Genomic DNA, 22107 nt, shown 5'->3' on the forward strand with positions numbered 1-22107 from the left:
CTTCTCTTTCTGCTAATTCATCATTAGTATATAGGAATGCAACAGATTTCTGTGTATTAATTTTGTATCCTGCAATGTTGCTGAATTCAGATTATTATATCTAGTAGTTTTGGAGTGGATTCTTTCAGGTTTTTTATGTATAATATCATGTCATCTGCAAATAGTGACAGTTTGACTTCTTCCTTACCTGCACTGATGCTTTTAGTAGAAACTGCCAAACTATTTTCCAGAGTGGATGAACCATTTTACATTCCCATCAGCAGTGCATGAGAGAGCCCATTTCTCTATATCCTCACCAGCATTTGATGTTATCACTATTTTTTTATTTTAGGAATTCTAGTGTCCATTCTAATAGATTAACAGTACTATCTCATTGTGGTTTTAATTTGCATTTCTCTAATGGATAATAATGTTGAACATCTTTTCATGTGCTTATTTTCCATCTGTATAATCTCTATGGTGATATGTCTGTTCATATCTTTTACCCATTTTTAATGGGATTTTTTGAAGTCTTACTATTGCACTTTGAGAGTTCTTTATACATTCTAAACACAAGTCCTTTGGTAGACATGTGGTTCACAAATATTTTCTCCCATTCTGTAACCTGTGCTTTCATCCTTTTCACAGGGTTTTTCACAAAGCCGAAATTTTTAATTCTGAAGATGTCTAACCAATTTTTTCTTGAATGTTTTTTTGGTGTGATGTCTAAAAACTCTTTACCTAGGCCTAGTTCCTGAAGATTTTCTCCTGTTTAATTCTAAAACTTTTACAGTGTTACGTTTTACATTTAAATCCATGATCCATTTTAAGATAATTTTCTAATAAGGTATAAGGTTTAGGGTGGAGTTCATTGTCTTGCCTTTGGATAATCAATTGCTCCAGCACCATTTGTTGAAAAGGCTATAATTCCTCCACTGAATTGCTTGTGCTGTTTTGTCAAAAGTCAGTTGAGCATAGTTGTATGGGTCTATTTCTGGGTTCTCTATTCTGTCTCACTGACCTCTGTGTCTATCCTTCCACCAAAACCACATTGTCTTGATTACTACAGCTATTAAAATAAGTCATGAAATAGGGTAATTCCTTCTACTTTGATCTTTTTTCAAAATTGTTTTAACAATTCTAGTTCCTTTGATTTTTCCATACAAATGAAAATAAAGTCTACAAAAACATTTTACTGGGACTTTGACAGGAATTACATTAAACCTATTGAATAATTTCAGGAGAACATCTTTACCTTGTTGACTCTTCCAATTCACACACACAGTATGCCTCTCCATTCATTTAGATCTTTGAATACTTTCACCAATATTTTGTAGTTTCAGCATACACATTCTGCACATATTTGTTAGATTTTTACCTAAGTAGTTCAATGTTTTAGGGGTGATTATAAATAGCATTGTGTTTTTAATTTGGGTTTCCATTTATTCATTGTTATAATATATAAATATTAACTTTTGTGTGTCGATCTTATATCCTGTGACCTTGCTGAATTCACTTATTAGTTCCAGGAGTTACTTTGTAGATTCTTGAGATGTTCTACATAGAGAATCATGTCATATACAAATAGGTGGTTTTATTCTTTCCTTCCAATCTGTATGCCTTTTCTTTCTTTTCTTAACATTGCGCTGGCTAGGACTTTCAGTACTATGTTGAATAAAATTGGTGAGAGCAGACATCCTTGCCTTGTTCTCGTTCTCAGTCTTTCATCATTTAATATGACATTAACTGTAGGTTTATTGTAGATGCTTTTTATCAAACTAGGAAAATTCTCCTCTATTCATACTTTGCTGAGAATTTTTATCATGAATGGGTGTTGAATTTTGTCAAATGTTTTTTCTGCATCAACCGATAAGATTATGTGATTATTTTTTTCTCCAACAGCCTGTTGATATGGTGGATTACATTAGTTGATTTTCATATACTGAAGCAGTCTTCCATACCTAGGATGAACTGCACTTGGTCATGATAAGTAATTCTTTTTATATGTTGCTGGATTTGTTCTGCTAATACTTTGTCAAGGATTTTTGTCTCTATGCTCTTGAAGGATATTGGTCTACAGTTTTTTTGTCCTGTTTGTCTGGTTTTGGTATTAAGGTACTACTGGCCTCATGAATTAGGAGCCATTCCATCCTCTTCTATTTCTGGAAGAGATTATGTAGAAATGGTGCTAATTCTTTAAATGTCTGGTGGAAATCTTCAGTGGAACCCTCTTCCACTTAGAGATTTCTTTTTTGGAAGCTTTTAATTGTAAATTCAATTTTTTAATAGTTATAGGACTATTGAAATTATCTACCTATTTTATCTTGGGTGAGTTTTAGTAGTTTGTGGTTTTCAAGGAATTGGTCCATTTCATCTAAACTGTCAAATGTGTGTGTATAGAACTCTATGTAGTATTCCCTTACCCTTTTAATAGCTGAAGGATCTGTAGTGATCGCCCATTTTACTATTAACATTGCAATTTGTATCATTTTTATCTTTGTCAATCATCTTTAAGACTTAAGACTTTAAGACTTTTAAGACAATCCATTTTATTGATCTTTTTAAAGAACCAGTTTTTCATTGATTTTCTTTGTCATTGCATTTTCATTTTCATTCAGTTTGACGTATTTTTAAAATTTCCTTTCAGACCTTTCTAAGCCTCCTTCTGTTATCATTTCCTTTTTGTTTTGAGAAATTTCTTTAGTCATTATTTAAAGGTGGGTCTGCTATTGACAAATTCCCCTTGTCTTCCTTCATCTTAGAATGTTTTTATTTTCTCTTCATTCCAGAAGGATATTTTCACCAGATGTAGAATTCAGAGTTGATCATTCTTTTCTTTCAGCACTTGAAAATGCTGTGTACTTTCTTCTTGACTCTGGTTTTGTATGAGAAATCCACTATCATTCAAATCATTCTTTCCCTACAGGTAATGTGTGGTTTCTCTGTTTGTTTGTTTTTGTCTTTAGTTTTAAATGGAAGTGTGATTATGTGTCTTGGCTTATCCTCTTTGGTTTTGCTCAGCTTCAGTCTGAAGGTTTATCCCTGTTGCCCAGTTTGGGGAGTTTTGACCATTATTTCTTTAAATACCTTTTATTTCCATACTCTTCTCCTTCTGTGACTCCAATAACACAAATGTTAGACCTTATGTTATTGTACCATAGTTCTCTGAGGCTCTATTCAGCTTTTTCCAAACTATTTTCTATCTGTTGTTCAGATTGGTTAATTTTTATTGATCTGTCTTCAACCTCCCAAATTCTTTCCTCTGCCATCTCTAATCTATTATTAAGCTCATCGAGTGAACTTTTTAATATGGAGGTTTTATTTTTCAGTTCCATAATTTCCATTTTTAAATACCTTCTATTTATTTGCTGAGATTTTCTAATTTTCATTTGTTTCAAGAGTGTTTGTAATTGCTCATTAAAGCGTTTTTATGATGGCTGTTTTAAAATCTTGGACAGATAATTCTAACATCTGGAACTTTCTAGTGTTGGTATCTGTTAATTGTTTTTTCATTTAAGTTGTGATTTTCCTGGTTCTTGGTATGACAAGTGATTTTTTTATTGTATTCTGGGCATTTGACCTGCTAGAAAACTCTGGATCCTATTTAAATTTTAGCAAGCCGTCACCCTACTGAGAATAAACATGCAAGTCCTGGGTTACTTTTGTGGGCTGTGATTCCAGCGACAGTTTAGTTTCCAGAACCCTTCCAGTGCTTTTCTGGTGTTCTTCATTTGTGTTATTACCTAGAGGTCACTGTCACAACCTGGACGGTATTCCCTACTGCAGTTTCTATTCTCAAGCTTTTTAGCATGCTAATTCTAGTCAGATTCATGTATGGGTCAGTTGGGAGTTTGTCCTAGACTTCCTATACAGATTGAATGAATCCCTTTCTCCAGTTCCCTCTTCTCCAAGATCTTCACCCCTGTCTCTTAGGGAGGATGAGAGGGGCCACTTACTACTGCTGAGCCAGGGGCAGAAGGGTGAAGTCCAGCCTCTCCACTGGTCTCCACTGACAATATGCCAGCGGATGACGGGAGAGCTGCCATGAGTCACGTGGTACAATTAAGTAGGGAACAAAATTCAAGATTCCCCACTCAGTTGCCACTGACAGCCTGCTAATAAGAAAGGAGAGCACTGCCCCCAGGCCATTGCTATCTATATTTTAAGCCACACACATCTCATTTATCATCTCACAGTTCTATAGGTCAGAAGTCTGGGTAGGCTCAACTGGTTTCTCTGCTCAGGATCTCACAAGGCTGAAATCAGGACATCAATGAGGCTGGACTCTTATCTAGAGGCTTGGGAGAATAATCCACTTCCAAGCTCACTCAGGTTGTTGGCAGAATCCATTTCCTTGCAGCAGTTGGTCTGAGGTCTCCATTTCCTTGCTGGTTGCCAGCCAAGGTCTGTTCTCTGTTCCAGTAACATTAAGCATATTCATTCTCACATGATCCCTCCATCTTCAAAGCAGCAGGTCCTCTTCAAGCTTTAAATCTGACTTCCTCTTCTGCCACGAAGCAGAGAAAGTTCTCTGCTTTTAAGGGCTCATGTGATAAGATTAGGCCCACCTGGATACCTCCTTTTTAAAAATCAACTGCCATATATCATTAAACAATTACTGGAACAAGAGCTCATCACATTCATAGGTTCTGGGAATTTGGGAATGGAATCTTAGGAACCATTCCTAGGAATTCTGCCCACCTCATTACCGCTGGTTAGAGGGCAGAATGGAGTTCATTATTTATTCCAGAGGTTCTGAAATTATAATGCATTAGTTCTAATGGACTTGAACATTGTTTACACATTGCTATGTTGTGTATAATAAACATTTTTTTTACAATTTTCAGCATGAGTATGTTTCCTTCTATGTTAATTTATACATACATAATGCATGCACACATATATATTCATAAAGCTACTTCAGAAATAACATTATAATATTTTCAAATGTAAAACTATAGGTCAGAGGCTAATCCATGTGCTTGAGAAGAGATATCAGATTACAAAGGAACAGGCTGCCTATCAGTACCACTGTACAAAGGGGTGTCCAAGCTTTATCAAGCAGAGAATCACCTGAACTTCTAAAAATATTCTAAGGCCCCCTATCCCAACCCCTGCTCCATTCCAAAATTCTGACAATGCAATGCACCTGGAGTAGGACCAGGCTGGAGACCCACTGGCATGGAATGCCCGGTGGGCCCCCCCACCCCATATTTCAGTTTAAATATCCAGCGATGGTGACAGCAATACCCTAGATGATTTATATTTTGATCTGCCAGAAGCTGGGGGTTGAAACACATGATTTCAAAGTCCTTTTCTAAGCTCAGATAATCCTGAGTTGGGAGTTTGTCCAAAAGTTCCTAAACAGATTGAATAAAGCAGAGAAACCAGCTGAGCCTACCCAAACTTCTGACCTATAGAACTGCGAGATAATAAATGAGATGTTGTTTTAAGCCATTAAGTGTGCGGCTTCAAGTTTAGACAGCAATGGCCTGGGGGCAGTGCTCTCCTTCCTTATTGGCAGGTTGTCGGTGGACACTGAGTGGGAAATCTGGACTTTTGTACCCTACTTGGTTGTACCAGGTTATTCAATAATCCTGTCATTAAGAAAATAGGACTCCATTATGCATAATCACCCAGATCAACTCGGTCAGGGCACTGCTCTCCCCAGGTCACAAGACACCCCCACACACAGGACACGCTTCCTGCACTGCAGCAGTGACAGAGCGTAAGGCAACCGCCAAATGGTGTGGGCTCTTCCTGGTCACACACTTGTCCTTAATTACTCCAGACCCTTCTTGGAGTAACACTTCTCACAACAGCATCTAGAAAAAAAAAACAAAACCTAAAACTTTCAGGTGTTTTAGGATTTTGTTTTCTAAAAGAAAACTATGTTTAAAGTTTAAAGAACAATTTGAGCTAGAAATCAGTTGCTGTTATCTGAGAGCAATGCAAACATGGAAATTACTGACTGGATACTCGGGGAAGGCATAATATGGCAGGCAGTAATAGTGAGGGGCTTCATCCCAACAGGACAATTGGACACCCAGACAATGCTGCTTGCTTGAGCGTGAGCCCTAGCGCCAGTCGGCCTGGTTTCCAATGCTCTCTCAGCCCCTCACCAGCTTGTGTGACCACGGGTAAGTCTTTTAACCTTTGATGCCTTGCTTCTACAGTTACTTCTTCTGAAAAGTGAGCACGTTAAAAAAAAAACAGTACCTATGCTACTGAGTGGTATGAGGATTTAATGAGATAAAGCATGTGAATAGAGTTAGTCTACTTCCTGCCTGGCATACAGTAAGTGCTCAACAAATTTTAGTCATTGTACACAGACAGACTCAGGCAGATTATATACACCATGCCAGGCAGCCCATAAGCCTGAAATAGAATGTAGCCATTATTATTCCGTAAAGTAACACAGAAATCAGGGCCAAATGATAACCACAGGTTCATTTAGCATGTTCTAACAGAGCTGCCTGATGAATCCCATTGAAACCTTCTCAAGTGGCATTTTAATCAGGAACTTCTTTGCAGAACAATGTCTAACACATGCTCTCCAGGGTACAGAATGAACAAAGGCCAAGTCACAGGAGCTAAAACTCTCCTCCTGTGAAAGAAGTTAAATTTGTGACAACCCAATATTCCATTTAATGTGTCTCATTTGTGCTTATAGCCTCTGGTTCCAGCACCCAGCAGACAGCCAGCATATGCTCCTGCCGTGAGCAGGGCCGACCAGCCCACGCCCACACACATCATGACTAGTTGTTGTGAGCAAGACCATTATAAAACATACCTGGAGAAATTCCTGCTACCTTTCCAAGAGAGACAAGTATCTTGAAAACAATATTCTACACAATTCACAAATTTGACAGCCCTTGGGTTGAAACTTAAAAAGAAAGTTGATAAAAGAGATCAACTTCAGGGTCTCTGAATATAGAACAGCAACTTGGAAATCTCTACATTATGCCACTTGTTGATGTAGATTTGTGAATCTTCCTTAAACCAAGGACAGCGGGTCCTGCTAAGGGGTACTCCCTGCAGCATCCACTGAGGCAGCGAGAGCCACGGCCCACGGAGTGGCGGGGTGGCCCCTGAACACAACACCCTCTGTCCCCGCTTCTCGAGAACAGCAGTGTCACTCCCCACCACCGGCTGCCATGAATGAGCACCTCAGCCCCGGGAAACAGAGAAGGAATGGCAAGAAGAAGACCACCATCTTCCCCCCAGACCAAAGGGAGTAGCTGAGACCCCGTGCCCAGACCCCTACTGCCACATCCAGACCCCGAGAGGCCCACTGGCATGGCTGTGGGCACCGAGGACCGCCTCTGACATGATGTGCTGACAGCTTCTTGCCTTCTGTGAAGGGACAGCGCTGTGCAGATTTGATATTTCAACTTGCAGTGCTTTAAGAAACTGTACCAAACAAGGCCTCTTGGCTTTTGGATCTGTATGTGAAATAAAAGGTTAACAGGCAGTTATTTACTTGGGGTCTTGTGGCACTACTGCAATTTCAAAGCAGTTTTTATAGGAATCTTTTGAGGGTTGGTATCAAACCATGTTGACGTAATGGTATGAGGAGATTGCATCTGCGTGTTGAACCCATAGTTTGTCCAATTCAGAATGATTTCTAAATCTGTCCATTAGAAATTCTACTGTTTGTCAAAAGGCCTTTTAAAAACGCAGGATCTTCAGTTGTTTAAATTCAATAAACTAGTAAAGAGAATCTAGTTTCCACGAAAAAGCATGTCTTTTTCCAAAGTATAGAAAGCCTGGCTGAGTCTGACACAGAAATTCATCACCATACTACCTGTCAGTACACATCCTGTTGAAAGTCCTCTCTCCTTTGCAACAGAACAGTCAGAGGCAAGTTAGACTGGGTAAGTGAAGCAGCCGCCCTCATGAGTGTGTTCACTTCATTATACATTCGTATTTCCAGAGGGAAGGTCTTTCAGACTCTTGTATACCCACAAAACTTCTCTGACCGTTATTCCTCCAGAGCCTATGTCTCAGACTTAGTAGAAAACACTGCACAGTTCCAACAGTCAAGAAGTACCTAATGACTTTTTGTCTTACTAACTTTTATGTCAGCATTTTATGGGATCTCACTGATAATTCCACCTCATAGTGTTGAGAATGCCGACCAAGTGTGAGCTCTCTGAACTGATGTCTGAAGTCACGAGTACTGTGAAACTGTTGGACAAGGATTCACTTTGTGCGTAAGGCAACCCCTGGCAGTACCTGGGGGCCACACTCCACCACTGAAAATGGGAAGACTGATGTGGCCTAGAAAGAAATGAGCAGAGACATCATTAGAAGAAACGAGGCAGTGGTATTTATTTAGAGAAAGGTGTGGGCATGTTCCATGTTATTTAGTCATACTAGAGAGAGAACCAAGTTTGAACGATGAGGGCATAGAAGGGTCTGGTTCCTCACTGACACGCTGTCTGTACAAGGAGTCAGGATGCGTCAGGCCATCTGCTCAGGACAGGGCAGGGGGCAACCTGCCACTGCATGCAGACACAAGTGCCTTCGAGTCTACCCAAGTGCTCAGCCTGCTCCCACCCTCCCTGCGCCTCCATTCCAAGTCCACACCACAGGCACAACCAGATCTGAGCAGCACGGAGAGCTCTAGTAAGAGGACTTACTCTCTGTCAAGATTTGAAAAGCACACAGGGGACAGAATGATGTTTTATTATGCGACAGAACGAAAACCTGAAGATGAGGACTCTCATAGGAAAAGGGTAAACACGTGTACCTCCTTTCCTGGTTTGCCCCTCTGATGTGGAGAGAACTTAAAGGTCAGTTCCTGGGAGGAGAAATTGAGAGTTGCGGGGAAGTTACAGAGCACAGGCCCATGCTTGTGGAGTAGACGGTTTGTACAAGAACTTTTTATTGGTTTACTACCACCTCCCAAATTTTAAAACCAGACGTTTGACAAGGATTTTGGCTCTGAGTGGGTTTGATGGCAAGGTATATGGAAAGAATACACTGCTAATATTTTGTCTAACAGTAACACAACCAGCCAGTAAGTGCAGTAAGGAGACAAGCTATCTGAGCTCTCCAACACACATGCACACAACACAGTTCGGAAAAACCCAGGAGGCCTTCTGCAGGCTTAAGGGATGGCAGTCTACTGAAACAAAGGGGGTATTAACAAGAAAATGTAAAACTTGAGAAAGCAAACGTCCTTCAATTTCCCACGCAACTACAAGAAGTACAAGATGAAACCACCACCAAAACAAAACAAAATTTTTTCCAAGTAAGTACAGTCACCGTGCTGGGTTAGCAGTTAACTCCTCTGCCCTATTAAAACTAAGGTATAGTCTCCATCCTGTCCTGCATATTTCCTACAGCTCTGGCAGCCTAAGACACATTTCTATTATGAGGTCAGTTGGTAGCATAAAAGGGCATCTTTTAAAACTTTTATTAGCCCAAGTTAGTAAAACCTTGTACTTCTACATCGCACTGCTTTGTTAAAAGCAGCATTAGTGCAAAAACAACAATGAGAAAGCACAGCAAAGTAACTGTGAGCTTTATCTCAGAGGGCTGCAAATATGCAAAATCCTGACTTTTTACTTCCTTGATTAAAAAACAACCATATTCGCCAATCTTTTCACACAAATACCAAAAAAGGCTCTGGATATGCCAAAGAGAGATCTAAAACCTAAGATCTGGACCTGCAAACAAAAGCTAAGGCAACGGGAAACCAAGCTGAAAATAGTTACAATCAGCATAAGCCACCCAAGCTATAAGCAAACACACCTCGCCTCCCCCGAGGGGGCCGGTGGCACGTACAACGTGCTTGTACCTAACACAGACACAAATGGGCAGAGAGCAGTTCACTTCCTCACGGTGTCAGATCGATTTAAAAATCAGCGAGCATATTCTTTTAACCCCCACCGCAACTTCCTGCTTTCTACATGTCTATTTGTGAGCGACAAAATGTGGAAGGCCTGGGTCCCACTGCACTTCACCAAAGGTGCCCTCCCAAAGCAGGCAGACACATGCATGTCTACCCAAGGATGGTTGCAAGGCTTTTGCTTTTTTAAATCCCTTTGGCTGGCCATTACAAAATACATATCTGTGGATATGTGTCAGGAGAATCCAGAAAAAGGCTGCTTATAAACCCTTTGCTGGCCAAAAGTACACTGTTGTCTGGATCTGAGGGTAAGGTTCTGAAAGGAAGATGCTCATAATTAAATCCAACATAGGGAAAATGAACCCCTGTGAAAGAGCCTACATCTGCCTTTAAGAGGTGGCTGCCTTTCTGTTTTGCACAATGGTTTCAGGTCCCAGGAGGGCAGCCATGTTTTTTTTTTTTTTTTAAGTAAGTGACTGAGGACTTCATCTTAGTACTGCTTATTACTGTACCCCATATTACGGTCTATTGTGGTCTGCTCAGAAAAAAATCCAAAACTTGTAAACTAGGCAAAAAATGATGATCGTATGACTTTTTAATGTCATGCTGATGCATTTTCCTAATAAGCTCCTCCTCCCCTGACAGGAGGGTCATTAGTTTCTCTCTGGAAATGTAACTTGAGTAACACTTTATTAGGACATTTTACAACCCTAAAAAAGTCAGAGATAACATGCAGCAAGACGATAAGGTATACCGCTTTCTTTTTTTCTTTTCTGGCAGAGATGATAACCCCAGGGGTTAAGATTTTATTGTCCTCTAAGAAATGAACCCGTTTTGAACATAACTTTGCAATTTTATTTGACACTCCTTTTTCTACTGTTTCTCATATCCTCACTGAATCAGTTCTGTTATTCTGCTAGTTCCCTCATTAAATGAGTTCAATAACACTCTGACACATGTTCCTCTTTATATGTTTTTAACAATGAAAGAATTGCTCTTTGACAGCTCATGGGCACCACAATCAAATGGTCCCTGGGAGATTAAGTTCTGTGCTTCAGGACTCCTCAGCCGTCACACTCAGAGGGTAGCTACACAAAGACAGCCAGATTCAGGCTGATCAGCTCAGTCGGCTAGTGTGGCACAAATGAGGCCCTGGCACAGGTATGATACCTCCCCCTAGCCACAGAGGCCACAGAAAAACATACACATTAAAAAGTGAGTGAGAGCAGCAATTCCACTCCTCTGGGTGTATACACAAGAGAAATGGGTGCCTATGTCCATAAAAAGACTTATACAAGAATGTTCAGAGTCTTTATTTAAAAAAACACCAACTAGAAACAATTCAAATGTCCACCAAGAAGAGAATTGAAAACCAAATTATGGCATATTCATAAAATGGTATACTATACAACAAGAACAAAGTACTGAAATATGTAACATTTTGTACAAAAGAAGCCATATATAAAAGAGCACATATTTTATGAATCCATTTACATGAAACTGAAGCATGGGCAAAACTATCTATGATGACAGATTACCCATGCATAGGAGAATGACTGGGGAAAGGCATGATGGGACTTTTCAGGGGATAGAAATAGGATTGATTTGGATGATGGTTACAGAGGTGACACTTTTGTAAAAAAAGAAAAAATCAGCAAGCCGTATAATTATGACTTCAACATTTTACTCTATGTAAATTTCATCTGAAAAATGAATGATTTCTATTAAAAGAGGAAAGAAAAATGCATTCTAAAAGAAGTGGGTGGAGCCATGTCATTTACAATAGCTAAGATATGGAAGCAACCAAAGTGTCCACCAACAGGTGAATGGATAAAGAAGATGTGGTACATATACACAATGGAGTACTATTCAACCATAAAAAAGAAAAAATTCTGCCATTTGTAACAACATGGATGGACCTAGAGAGTATTATGCTAAGTGAAATAAGCCAGGAGGAGAAAGACAAATACCAGATGATTTCACTTATTTGTGGAGTATAAAATATAAAAACAAAACAAAACAACATTAACAAAATATCAATAGACTCATAGACACTGAGAAGTGACTGATGTTCACCATGGGGGAGGAGCTGGGGTGGGTAGATAGGGAGGGTGAGGGGGCTAAAAGGGCACAAAAATTCTCAATCATAATATAAGTTGGTCACAGGGATGGTAGTACAGCGTGGAGAACATAGTCAATGATTCTGTAACATCTTTCTATGTTGTCAGATAGTAAATGCACTAGTGGGGGTGAGGATTTAATAATATGGGGAACTGTTAAACCACTGTGTTGTATATTTGAGACCAATATAAGACTGTATGTCAATGATACTTCAATTAAAAAAGGAAAAACAAAGAGAGAACATAGGAAGTTTATGGGAAAAATAAGAAGTGGGTGGGGATAGAGGAAGGGAGAAGGGAAGGGGAATTTCAAAAGATTCTTCTTCCAAATGTACAGTAAGAACTAAATAAAAGAAAAAGAGGGACAAACCCAAAAGGCCATGAGCCTAGATGGGTATATTGACATGCACCAACAAATCTCAGCCCAAGAGCCAGTGAAGCCCAGGCATTTTTTTAACAGTGGGTGGCCAGAATGGCAGGTATTTTTCTTTTGAGAAATTGAGATAATACAGAGTTGAGGGTGAATACTGAATCCCATCACTTTCGGGGGACCAAGCTCAATTGGGACACTGATTAAGGATCTGATTAACTAAATCTAGAAAATGCTTAAGGTAAGCTCTGTGACAATGGTAATACTGACATAAAAGCACACAAATAAACAATGGGGTTCCACAAGATCATCCAATTCAATCTGGGGACAAATTATTTCTTAAGCTAAATAAGGCATATGTAAACCCACCTGCAGAAAGACTAACTTATGCCAATATGATTATTACTCAAAAATGTATTTTTCAGCTTCTAGAACTCTCTACCGCAGTTTTGGTTATTGTCAAATTTGGTTATTGTTAAACTGCATCCACCTACTGGATAATAGTGGGGTAGGGCAGGAACATGGGACAAGCATCATGATTAACTTCTCCTGTCTATCATGAAAAATGCCAAGATATAAATAGTATAGTAAGAACAGGAGAGACTCCATCTTAAGGCTAAGATTCCATTTTTAAAACCAGGAAATTAGGAGGTGAAATTCCTAACAGAGACTATGGCAGATTAGCCAACAACTGACCCTATCTTAAGGTGGGGCAAGTAGTCCTAAATGATATGTTTCCACTGCTCAGGGTAACCATCATTTGGAGAAGAAAAGACTAATAAATTCCTCAAGTTAAGTTTATCTTACAGAATATCCAGAGGACTGACTATGGATGTTGACATAATGTCTCTTACTGGAGACAGACATCATGAGACCACACGTAGGCCTACGCTCCCCTGGCCCTTTACCCCATTCTTGAAATCCTTAAGAACCCAAATCCTAAACCTTTTTGTGTGCCTCCTCTCTGAGGTCACCCGCACTCCCGCCTGAGTATGTACTGTTTCATCAAATAAATTTTCTTGTTGCATAAACCTACTGTAATTTGTCTCTAAACTCTTTTTCATGATAAAGACAAGCACTTGCTGACCTTCACCTCCAGTGGTAAATGTCTTTGACACTTTGCTATTTCATTCAGTTTTCTCATCTTAAGCATAAGTCTTCTCTCTCTGTGTTCTACTTCAGGCAAGTAGGAAAGGGCTACTAGGTCTCTGGTTTGGGCTTGCAAGTTCCCATCGCCTGGATGACCCGGACAGGACTGTGGCTGAATGATCACGCTCTTTAGCAGCCTGTCTGAAAAATCTCCTTTCTTTGCTTTGGGAATTTCTCAGAAAATAATCTCACTCCATCCGTAGCTCCCCCAAATCCTGGGGTGGTAGAGGCTTAGTTCCCACGCTGTGCAGATTCAAGTGGACACTGGGTGCTGGGAGACCCTGGCTTGAGGAGGTGGCCAGGGATTTGCCCAACACCTAGCAGGAGCTGGATGAATTTCCCTTCTCCTCTGTTCTCCCTTGCTCTTTACTGACTACATGGCTGCACAAATAAAGGAGCCATGTCTCCTGGCACTGTCCAACTCTGACATTCACTACTACTCTTGCTTTCATGAATTCCTTCTTTACCTAAGCTAGTCTGACCTGTTCAAAAATTCTTTCCCAAACAGAGTCAAAAACCCTCCCCCATCCAGGTTAAGGTTTCTCCTAGTGTGCAGGGAGACCTCCCCAGATGCAGCTGCCCAGCAACAATAGGCCTAAAACATTCCCAGTGGGTGAAGGCTTGAAAACAAACTCAGCCATCTGAAAGAACAGAAGTTTCTTTTTCTGCCAAATGTGACAGCCACAAGTGGCACAGCCCAAGCCGTTCCTGCCACATCCTTTCTGGCCTGGGCAGAACAAGCACCTCCCCAGATCATGACTTCCCCTCCCTGGAAGTGCTCTAGCTGAGTGAGACGAAAGTGATTAGACAAGAGCAGGGGCACTCGGTCCAGGGGAGAGGGCCCCTTTCTTCACCAGGAACACAGACGGTTACACACTCAGTAGACGGCTGGCCATGTGCTAAGTGATTTCCATCACTGTCACCTTTAATCCTCAGACTGGCCCCATGACGTAGTCAGGCTTGAAGAAGGAAACAGATGGGCACCCTCAGATTAGGTAATCTGAGGCAGGATTAATCAACAGGCTTTTACCAAGGGTGTGAGGCACAGAGGAACTCCAAGACTGCGGACTGGGGCTAGAACCAAGGGCGCAGGGATGAGGGGAACAGAGTGTGGAGCGAGAAGACTTGAGAGCAGTGTCCGAGGGACGCTGCACGCATGAGGCAACAGCCGGCAGGATAACCCTGACCTGGCTGGCCTCCCTCCTCCCCTCCATCTCCCACCTGTGCTCCCCTTGAGCCAAAGCCTGTGGAAGGCACAGGGCGGGAGGCCCCTGCGGTGGCCGGCACTGGCCCAGTCCAAGGCCCAGCAGATGGAGAAGGGTGCACAAAAGGCCTAGAGGTGGGGGCCACATCACCCCGCTTCACAGAGAGGAGCCCTCTGCTCCCTGGCGCTCCTGAGCAGGGGGATGGGCCTGCGCCCGCCGGGGCTCTTGCTGCCCCGGCTCCCGCCGCCCTCCACAAACCGTGCCGGCGGGCGCACCAGCCTTGCGCTCTGAGCAAAGTCCAACTCAGGGGTTCTCTGAGTCTGTGGATTTGTGGTTTGGAATGACGGGGCACTAAACCAAGAGGACACAGCAAAGCCTTCTAAAATAAGGCCTACCCTCAAAACTGGAGCCAACACTGTAGTCCTTTCTCCTTCCCAGGGTCTTCCCCGTCTTCACGGAGTCATCTTCTCTCTTTCCCAGATCCTCCTTTGTCTTTCCCACAGTCCTCCCTCCTCTCTCCTGCCTTCCTCCTCCATCTTCACTCCAAGTTTTGCCTCTTTTATCTGGAAAATACCTCCTTCCACACCAGCATTTGGCTCAACTTCAAGGATGGTCCTTGTCCCAAAACTGGGGCTTTTGTGTAGAAAGGCAAAAAAGCTCACCCTCGTTTACACATCAACAGAGTCCACCTGTGGCAGCCCAGATGTAATGCTTCCCTACTCTTAAAATGGGACATTGCTGCTAGGTTCAACTGCCATCCAAGAAAAGATGTCTATATGCCCACAACTATTCACGGAAAGCACAGTACCAACAAACTCTCCCCAGCCTTCTTCATACCAACAGGAAAAGAGCAAAAGAAATGTTATCAGGATGCTCCAAGGTAAGATCCAAAAGATTAAGTTGGGTTCTAGCTGGTCTAGGCTGGAAGGCAGAGTGCAGGTACAGGGCCTGGAGCACATCACTGCTTTTCAGCAACAACCCCTTTCAGATAACCTCCCAAGTAGCCCTCAAGGCTCTATCAGGGGACACCTACTTCTTTGAGCCAAGTGTTTCCCCAGGGACTTTGGGGGTACCTGCAGGCAGTCTGACCCACTGAGAACAAGCCGGCCTTCTCTGAGTTTGATAGGAAGATCATGGTACATGTTTACTTGCTTTGATGGTTTCAAAGAGTTCTCCTTTTCCATTCCAATCAAAATGAGGGGAGACCAGATTTTTTTAGACCATCTTGGTATTTCCCACAGGGAACAAGCCTCCAGGTGCTCCCATTTTTTACCCAGCTCCAGCTATTATTTACAACAGTGTGATATGTAATTTCTTAACATGAATGAGCTACATTTTTGTAATTAACTTCCAGATGACTCCTGCAAAGGGCATAATTTTCAAAACCTTACTGAAAAGATAGATTTTGTTCAATGCTTCATGGCCACAGAGGGGAAAAGAAAAATAATATTGGCTCCGATCTAAAAAACAATATGAACACAAAGGTGGAAAACAGCATAATTAGAATTCTGCATTTAGTTTGATTGCTTCTTGACTTAAGTGGTCAAAACTGGTCTCCCCCCATTTTGATTAGAATGGGAAAGGAGAACTCTTTGAAGCCATCAAAGCAAGTAAACATGTACAAAATAAAACAATTTAACAAGCTTTCTGTTTTTCCAGCATTTTCTAAGTGACCCACAGTTTAGAAAGAGAACATTCTGGGGCTTAAGAAAGTATTTCGAAACAGGAGCTCTAGGCATGTAGGGCAAAGCTATACGTGTCTTTATATGTATAAAGACAACTCATCTCCTAAGACACCCCATGAAATTCCCCCTCAAGTGCCCCCACAGCTTTGGTCGGTAGAACCCACACAGGAGACAGGAAAAGGGTTTCGCTTTGTACTCACTCTTACAAAGTTGTCAGGGAACAAACCTCTCCTGCCGTTAATCTGTCCCTCCCACCAGCCTCCATCCTCCTTCCTGATGTTGGTGATGATCTCACCCACGCTGATGGTCAGCTCATCGTCGTGCTGGGCCTGGTAGTCAAATTCCACTACGGCCTCCACTGAAAGGAACAGAGACAAAAGAAGAGCAGCTTAGATCACATGATGAAGTCTGCAGCCCAGGCAGCCCTGGAAGGTCAGTTAAGTCATACTAAAGGGACTTCCCCTCCAACAATACTTAAAATAACAGGGCCACACACAGCAACCTGATTTTGGTTAACCTGAGGCCTGTAGCACAGAAACCACAAAGTGCTGGTCCACCCGTGGTCAGGCACAGGCAGAGTGGTGTACAGGTCTCAGGACCAGCAGGGGCTTCAGAGGGGAAACCGCACAATGACAGAAAGCCACCAACACTGGCTCCCCCTAGAGGAAGGCCGGCATCAGCTCCGTAAGCGTAGAGGTGGCCGGTAACAGAGGTTCACCTCTTGGGTGTATGCGCTCCCTTGCTAAGACTAACTAACTGTGTGATGCTAACCTTTCTGGGCCCCTGTTGGGCAAAATGTGGGCAATAATAGTTCGCACCCTACGGAGATAATACCCATCTCTCAGTGACAACATGTAAAGACAGCTGATAGAGAGGACCCCACTGGCCAAGCTGTCTCAGACTGCTTATGTCTGTGGGCACAACTGCCCTCTCAACAGATGGCTTCCTAGCCAGCAATATCATTTTGAATTGTTCTCCAATCTAGATGATTTTTTATATTTGGTAATAGGTGGAGGCAACAGACAATGCAGACGGATTTCCTTGTTGACAAAGTGACAAATATGCAAATCAGCAGAGTTAACCAATCCAGAGACTGGTTAACTTATCCACAGATGGATTATGCAGTCAGGCCTTACCTCACACCCACCTCAATCAACCAATCTCCTGACCTTTTCCTTTATTTGCAGCTCAATATGAATGAATGAATGGCTATAAGGGTAAGTGAAAATTAGGGGAAACCCCAAGTGGTGAATTGGCAGCTCAGAAGTTACAGCAAAATACTGGAAGAGGAAAAATCAAATGAGCTCTCTAAAGAGCACATATGCAAAAATGAACTCAAAATGGATCACAGACCTAAAGGTAAAATCTGTAACTATAAAACTTTTATAAGATAACATAGAAGAAAATCTTGGTGATCTTGAGCTTGGCAAAGATTTCTTTAACAGGAGACCAAAAAAGCCTAACTTTAAAAAAATGTCAATAAATTGAGGTAGATTTCCCAGGAAAAAGGCTCCCTGTCAAATGGGCTTTACATATTCATTAGGGATAAATTGCCACAGCCGCTGCCAGGTGTGAAGACCCTGCCCATCCAGACTGGAGTGCTAACCCCATCCACTCAAGTCAGCTAACCCAGGCAGTTCATAATCGACTCAAAGTGGAATTTCCTTTCCTGGCTCATATTTTTCATTCCAAAATCAGTTGACTGGCTCTGCTGTCACAACTCAGCCCAGGATGAAGTTAAGTTGTAAACCATTCTCATCACTTATTAACAAAAAGGATGAGCATCAGAGCACGAACAAGGCAACCTTTGCAGATTTCTCCTGGTTCCTGACAAGTGTAAAGGCAGAAGCACTCCAGTTTTCTTGTATCATGCCCTGCCTTCCAGCAGTTAAAACAAGCCATTATAACACTCAGAACCAGGTTGATCAAAAACCAGCTTTCTTCCAATTACCTAGACATGGATCTACTGAAACTTTGCTATCAGAACTGAGGTGACAGCAACCACTGTTTATGTGCCAGACATTTTTCTTGCATTACCTCATTTTATCCTCACAATATTACGATGCCCATCTTTCCAATTAACAAACCTGAAATTCAGGAAAGCAGTTAAGCGTGTTTTCCGAGCCAGTGCTCTCCAAAGTGGGATGCACACACTTGAGGGATTAGCTGACACGACAGGAAAAAAATTAGAACATCTAGTCATTTTATTTTAATTTTTAAAAGAAAATTCAACTTCTCCGATGTTCCATTTGCAGAATGACACTGATTCCTTCTTCTGGCCTCTAGGTCAGGCAGTCTGCAGTGCTGCAAGAGCAGGAAGCAGCCTGAGGGACAGTGGACAAGGGTGGCCGTCCAAGCTGGTGGCAGCTTTCAGTGCCTTGGGACACCCTGCAGTTCTGGGAAGCCTCCTGATGAAGCCTATTTATGGTTCTTACCTCTCACTAAATGGGTGAGAGGCTTGAAAAGATGTGTGTAAAGACAGCAGGGGTTATAGACAATGCTCAACCTGCGACCAAGTAAACAAGAAAACAGCAGAGCCACTCCAGCTCCTGATGGGGCTCCTGGCCAGCCACGTTGGGAGGGAAACACAGCGACAAGTCAGCTGATCTTACAGGGAGATGAACAGAAAAGTAAATCATCGCCACAATTTATTAGACAGTTTTCTTCCACCCTTGATGTGGGTGTAAAGTCGCGAACTATCCTTTGGAACTACTGGGATTAGCAAGACATTTAAGTCTGTGCATGAACCATGAAGACAAACACCTTTTCCCACCAATGTCTAAAATCATACAACATTCAGTCTTATGTTTTCCAAAACTTCACTAAACTTAGAAGCTTCTTTCGGGTTTTCTCGATCAACAAGTACAGTGATATACGCACATAATCTATAGACACTCAATTTTTTAAAATAATATATACTTTTTAAATAAGAAAAGGCTTGGAACACTGACCTAGAACCCCCAAGGCTTAAAGGGGAAGCTTGAAGATGGAAGCTCAGTTTGTGTGATGGGAACAGGCAACTGGCAAGCGGCGCGGGGGTGGGAGAAGCAGCCGCCCACAGGGACTGCCTGGGGGAAAGAAGGGAGGGCAGGCAGGCTGCTAAGGAGGAATCTGGTCAAGGGGCCAGCTCAACATTAAACTTACATCCTGAGTACTCTGGGGGACTCAGAACCCCATCAACTTCTGAAACACAACACAACGTCCTAATCAATAAGCCTCATTTTCTCAGTCTGTATGTGAGCTTTGCCAGGGTGAGGCTGGGAGAGGACAAAGGAATCTGCTTCAAGAAGGTGATTATGAAGAAGTAAACAGCTGCCACCTGTTGTCACAAACTGGAAAGAAGCGTGCCCTGGCTTTGCTTCAATCTCTCTTTCCACGAGCCCAAGGACACACCTTAACTGATGCCTGCTATAAGTAAGGCTGGGTCTCAAGGACTGGGGACTCAGGGATAAATAAAAGCAGAACTGCATAATGTTCAAGTCCTCCCAATATCCTATGAGCCGGTCTTTCCTGATTGACCCTTTAAACATCCAGACACTGAAGTCACCGCATGCACCTGCCTGCCTTCTGGGACCTGACTGCCTGTCACAGCTTCCTGGTTCCTGGCCGCTGGCACTGAGGCAATTCCATGCTGTGGTGGCTGCAATGGTGTCTCGCCCTCCCGGTGAGCCTCCAAATGCCTTCTGGGTACAGACCATCCTTAGCTCTGTTGAGGCCCCCCAGGAGTGTCCAAGACATGTAATAGGTGCTCGATGAAGCCCTGATAAACTGACTGCTCAGCCTGCATTTTATAATGGCAGACAGTTCTCTGCCCAACAGAGATGCTACTGAAATGCCAAGTGTCGATCACATTTCTGCAAACTGAGTCAGATTCTTCAGTGCACTAAGGGCACTTGCTATTTAAAGAGCCCTGTGGTTAATTCTTTTGTAACAAGAATAATCACTTCCTGCTTTACCTTTCCTGTCAAGATGAATTTGTACATATCAGGTTTCTCTAAGAGGAGGAAACCTATGTATGGCCTTGTTAAGAGCTCATAAATCATGAGACTATGTCTCTCCTACCCCCTCTTAGGGCTCTTTCCTGTCCTCGGTAAGCCTTTGAAAGGTCCTGGACTTGGCTGTTGGCTATCACTCGCTACATGGGGCTACTGAGTACTTGAACTGCAGCGAGTCTGAATTAAGATATGCTATAAAATACATGGCAAATTTAGGGGAAAAAAGAATGTAGAATATCTGATTGATTTTTATACCGACTGCATGTTGAAATGATACTATGTTAGATATCCTAGGCTAAATAAATACAGTATTCAAATAAATTCTTGTGTTTTACTTTATGAATATGGCTCCTAGAACACTTAAAATTACATATCAGCTTATATTTCTACTACACAATAGATGGTTTAGGAAAATATTTGGCAGACAGGAAATCAAACCTCACACAGCACAAACACAGCCAAAATAGTCACAAGAGCTCATGAGAAAGTCTGTGCCCCCAAAACCCATTTCCTTGCCTTCAGGAAGTTTTAGGTAGCTCAGCAGGGATAAAACATTACCTAAGATTTTTTTTTTAATGGTATCCTTTGGGAAAGTACCTCTGGGCATGAGCACAAAATCAAAATATTAAGCTAAATAAAATATATCAGAGGTGAAATCAGGGCAACAGTAAACAAAATCCCGTATTTTAAGATACCATAAATTACAAAACATAAGAACATCTCCCTGTCAGAAAATACCACCCTCCAGCTGCCTGGCGTGCCGAAAGCTGGCCTCCACAGGTTTGCCACATCTACTGTCACTGCAAAAGCCAAAGCTACAGTTAACCCATGTGTATAAAAAGACAGAGCAGACAAGAGATCTGCTTCAAAACCCAAACGCTTCACCCTCCCTGTGTCTGCCTTCAAACTTGCTGGAATGTCTCCTCCCCCAAAAGATGAAATGGGTGGTTTTTAACTGTCGGTTGGCTGAGCCAGCTGCCAAGCAACTTCTCAAGGCAAACTTCCCACGGCGGAGTTTCCGAGGAGGCCCCGCTCTGTGGCCCAGCCCCTCCCCGCCTCGGTGCACTGAACACTCGCCAGCACTCATTCTGCCCTGCGCCCGTGGTGGCTCACCCCACTCACACTGCGCGCTCCACCTGGGAAAAGCCGTTGTCTGTTTCAGGAGTCTACCTCCCTTGCCTAGCATCACATCCGGCTTGATAAATATTTGAATAAATCAGAAAGCATGAAGGAGAATGAAAGTCTCCAATTAATTTCCTTTGTCTATATACACATACAGATGGTATCTCAAACTGCTCGGTACAGTTCTAAGGTTTAAGAATTTCACAAGTATGCACAGCAAAGGAAGCCAGCAACAAAATGAAAAGGCAACCGACAGAATGGGAGAAAATGTTTGCAAATCATGTGTCTGATAAGGGACTAACATGGAAATCTATAAAGAACTCATACAGCTCAGTAGCAAAAAAAAAACAGACAATATGATTCTAAAAATGGGCAGAGGGTCTCAATAGACATTTTTCCAAAGAGGACAAAGAGATGGCCAACAGACGTATGAAAAGATGTGTAATATCATAATCATCAGGGAAATGCAAATCAAAATCACAGTGAGATACCACCTCACCCCTGTCAGAATGGCTATTATCAAAAAGACAAGAAATAACAAGTGTTGGTGAGGATGTGGGAACCCTCATTGGTAGGAGGGAGCCCTCCTACACTGTTGGTGGGAATGTAAATTAGTGCAGCCA

The 22107-nt window shown here is 42.2% G+C and overlaps 1 protein-coding gene across 6 annotated transcripts in view; it reads right to left on the bottom strand.

The window, feature by feature from the left end:
- The window catches only part of SH3KBP1 (SH3 domain containing kinase binding protein 1), a 315550-nt gene that overhangs the window by 254254 nt on the left and 39189 nt on the right, over positions 1 to 22107 (bottom strand). For 4 of the 6 annotated variants that reach the window (XM_036912854.2, XM_036912855.2, XM_036912853.2 and 1 more), the window contains exon 2: positions 16568 to 16725. In XM_036912854.2, the coding sequence (XP_036768749.2) occupies positions 16568 to 16725 (158 nt within the window). Of the gene's footprint in view, positions 1 to 16567; positions 16726 to 22107 lie in introns of those variants that run through there. The other 2 variants (XM_036912856.2, XM_057496050.1) reach the window with 2 other exon arrangements.

Source organism: Manis pentadactyla, chromosome X (genome assembly GCF_030020395.1).
Source record: "Manis pentadactyla isolate mManPen7 chromosome X, mManPen7.hap1, whole genome shotgun sequence".
NCBI lineage: Eukaryota > Metazoa > Chordata > Mammalia > Pholidota > Manidae > Manis > Manis pentadactyla.